Source organism: Oncorhynchus mykiss, chromosome 15 (assembly GCF_057628025.1).
Source record: "Oncorhynchus mykiss isolate SJ-2025 chromosome 15, ASM5762802v1, whole genome shotgun sequence".
In the NCBI taxonomy this organism is placed as follows: Eukaryota; Metazoa; Chordata; class Actinopteri; order Salmoniformes; family Salmonidae; genus Oncorhynchus; species Oncorhynchus mykiss.
The window spans coordinates 12,000,826-12,002,500 of record NC_143036.1 but is presented as its reverse complement, the minus strand read 5'-3'; the positions used below and the strand labels follow the sequence as shown (position 1 = coordinate 12,002,500).

The window sequence follows — 1,675 nt, the reverse complement described above, 5'->3', positions numbered from 1 at the left end:
CTGCATTGAGGTATGTTTTTCGACCCATATCTTGCACCGCTCCACGGTGTTAATGTAACTCCTAATTGCGTACTGACCCCAGTGCAGCCCAGTGTAAACATGCGTAATGGGAGGGGTCAGTGTCTTCTGGTAATTATGGCATACTATCGTGCCCTACTTTCTGTCCACGTACTCCTTAGGTGTTAGATTCCCCACAGACTTTTAAAAAGGTAGCTTCCACGATACTAAGCTATAATCAAATAAATAGCTTTAATGGCAATCTAGCATTGGTAACGTTTATCAAATTGTCTTACAAGATTAAGTCGTATTCGATAGGCGTGGTGTGGATCAAGCGTTTAACTAACGTTACAATATGGCACGTGATCCGGGAAATAGCCCTAACGACAGGAACAAAAAAAAACGGATTTAATTGCTAAACTATACGATATTGTTCAACAGCAGCACATGTTAGCGTACACACGTTAGTTAGATATACATACATTTCAAGTAGACTAACGTTGTCGAATGCAACTATTGACATAGGCCTAATGCATATGCCGTGATACGTCAGCTGAACCGTGAATACAAAAAGCGATGTGGCTTGTGCTGTAAAAAAAGCAACATAAGATTCAATACCAGCCGGGAGGTGTCCTCCTTTGGTCTCGATTTTCTCCTTCGGCGGCGAAGACATATCTAACTAATGTCTGTCGGAAGCGTGAAAACACTCGTTTAAATAGCTATTCCTTTTCTTTTCTGGGGTAAACAGCAGCAGTCGACTTCAGTCCAGTTCGTCAACGTGGCTTCTTGTTTGGCAACTGTGCGTGATGACGACAGTGAAAATATCCGACAAATAGGAAAGTCAAGTTTAGTCTGACGTCGAGAGGGTGGTACGGGATGCGGCTGGTGCCAGAATAAAGAATTTCCCATGGATAGATACTGTAAAAGCAGGCAATCTTATAATCTCTCTCTGTCTCTCTCAATCAATCAAAAGGCAAGGAGGTTACTGCTTTCCTTCTGTCCTTTTTTTATAGAACCAAGTAGATTTAAGTCAAATCAAATTGATTTTTTCAAATAAAATTGATTTATATAGCCCTTCGTACATCAGCTGATATCTCAAAGTGTTGTACAGAAACCCAGCCTAAAACCCCAAACAGCAAGCAATGCAGGTGTAGAAGCACGGTGGCTAGGAAAAACTCCCTAGAAAGGCCAAAACCTAGGAAGAAACCTAGAGAGGAACCAGGCTATGTGGGGTGGCCAGTCCTCTTCTGGCTGTGCCGGGTGGAGATTATAACAGAACATGGCCAAGATGTTCAAATGTTCATAAATGACCAGCATGGTCCGATAATAAACAGTTTATTAAACAGTTAAACAGTTTATAAGTCCTAACATAAACAACATACAGTGCCTTCAGAAAGTATTCATGCCCTCTGATTTACTGCACATTTTGTTGTGTTATAGCCTGAATTCAAATTTGATAAAATATTTGTTTTCTCTCACCCATCTACACACAATACCCCATAATGACAAAGTAAAAAAATGTTTTTAGGAATTTTAGCAAAATGTATTAAAAAAAATGAAATACAGCAATATCTAATTAACATAAGTATTCACACCCATGAGTCAATACTTTTTAGAAGCACCTTTGGAAACGATTACAGCTGGGAGTCTTTCTGGGTAAGTCTCTTAGAGTTTTCCA

General features: G+C 39.8%; 1 protein-coding gene across 1 annotated transcript in view; it reads right to left on the bottom strand.

Moving 5' to 3' along the window:
• The window catches only part of LOC110489585 (death-associated protein 1 homolog), a 21,074-nt gene extending 20,203 nt beyond the window's left edge, over nucleotides 1-871 (bottom strand). The window contains exon 1 of the mRNA XM_021562320.3: nucleotides 616-871. Within this exon, the coding sequence (XP_021417995.1) occupies nucleotides 616-670 (55 nt within the window). The 5' untranslated portion in view covers nucleotides 671-871. The remainder of the gene's footprint in view (nucleotides 1-615) is intronic.
• Nucleotides 872-1,675: the final 804 nt, after the last annotated feature.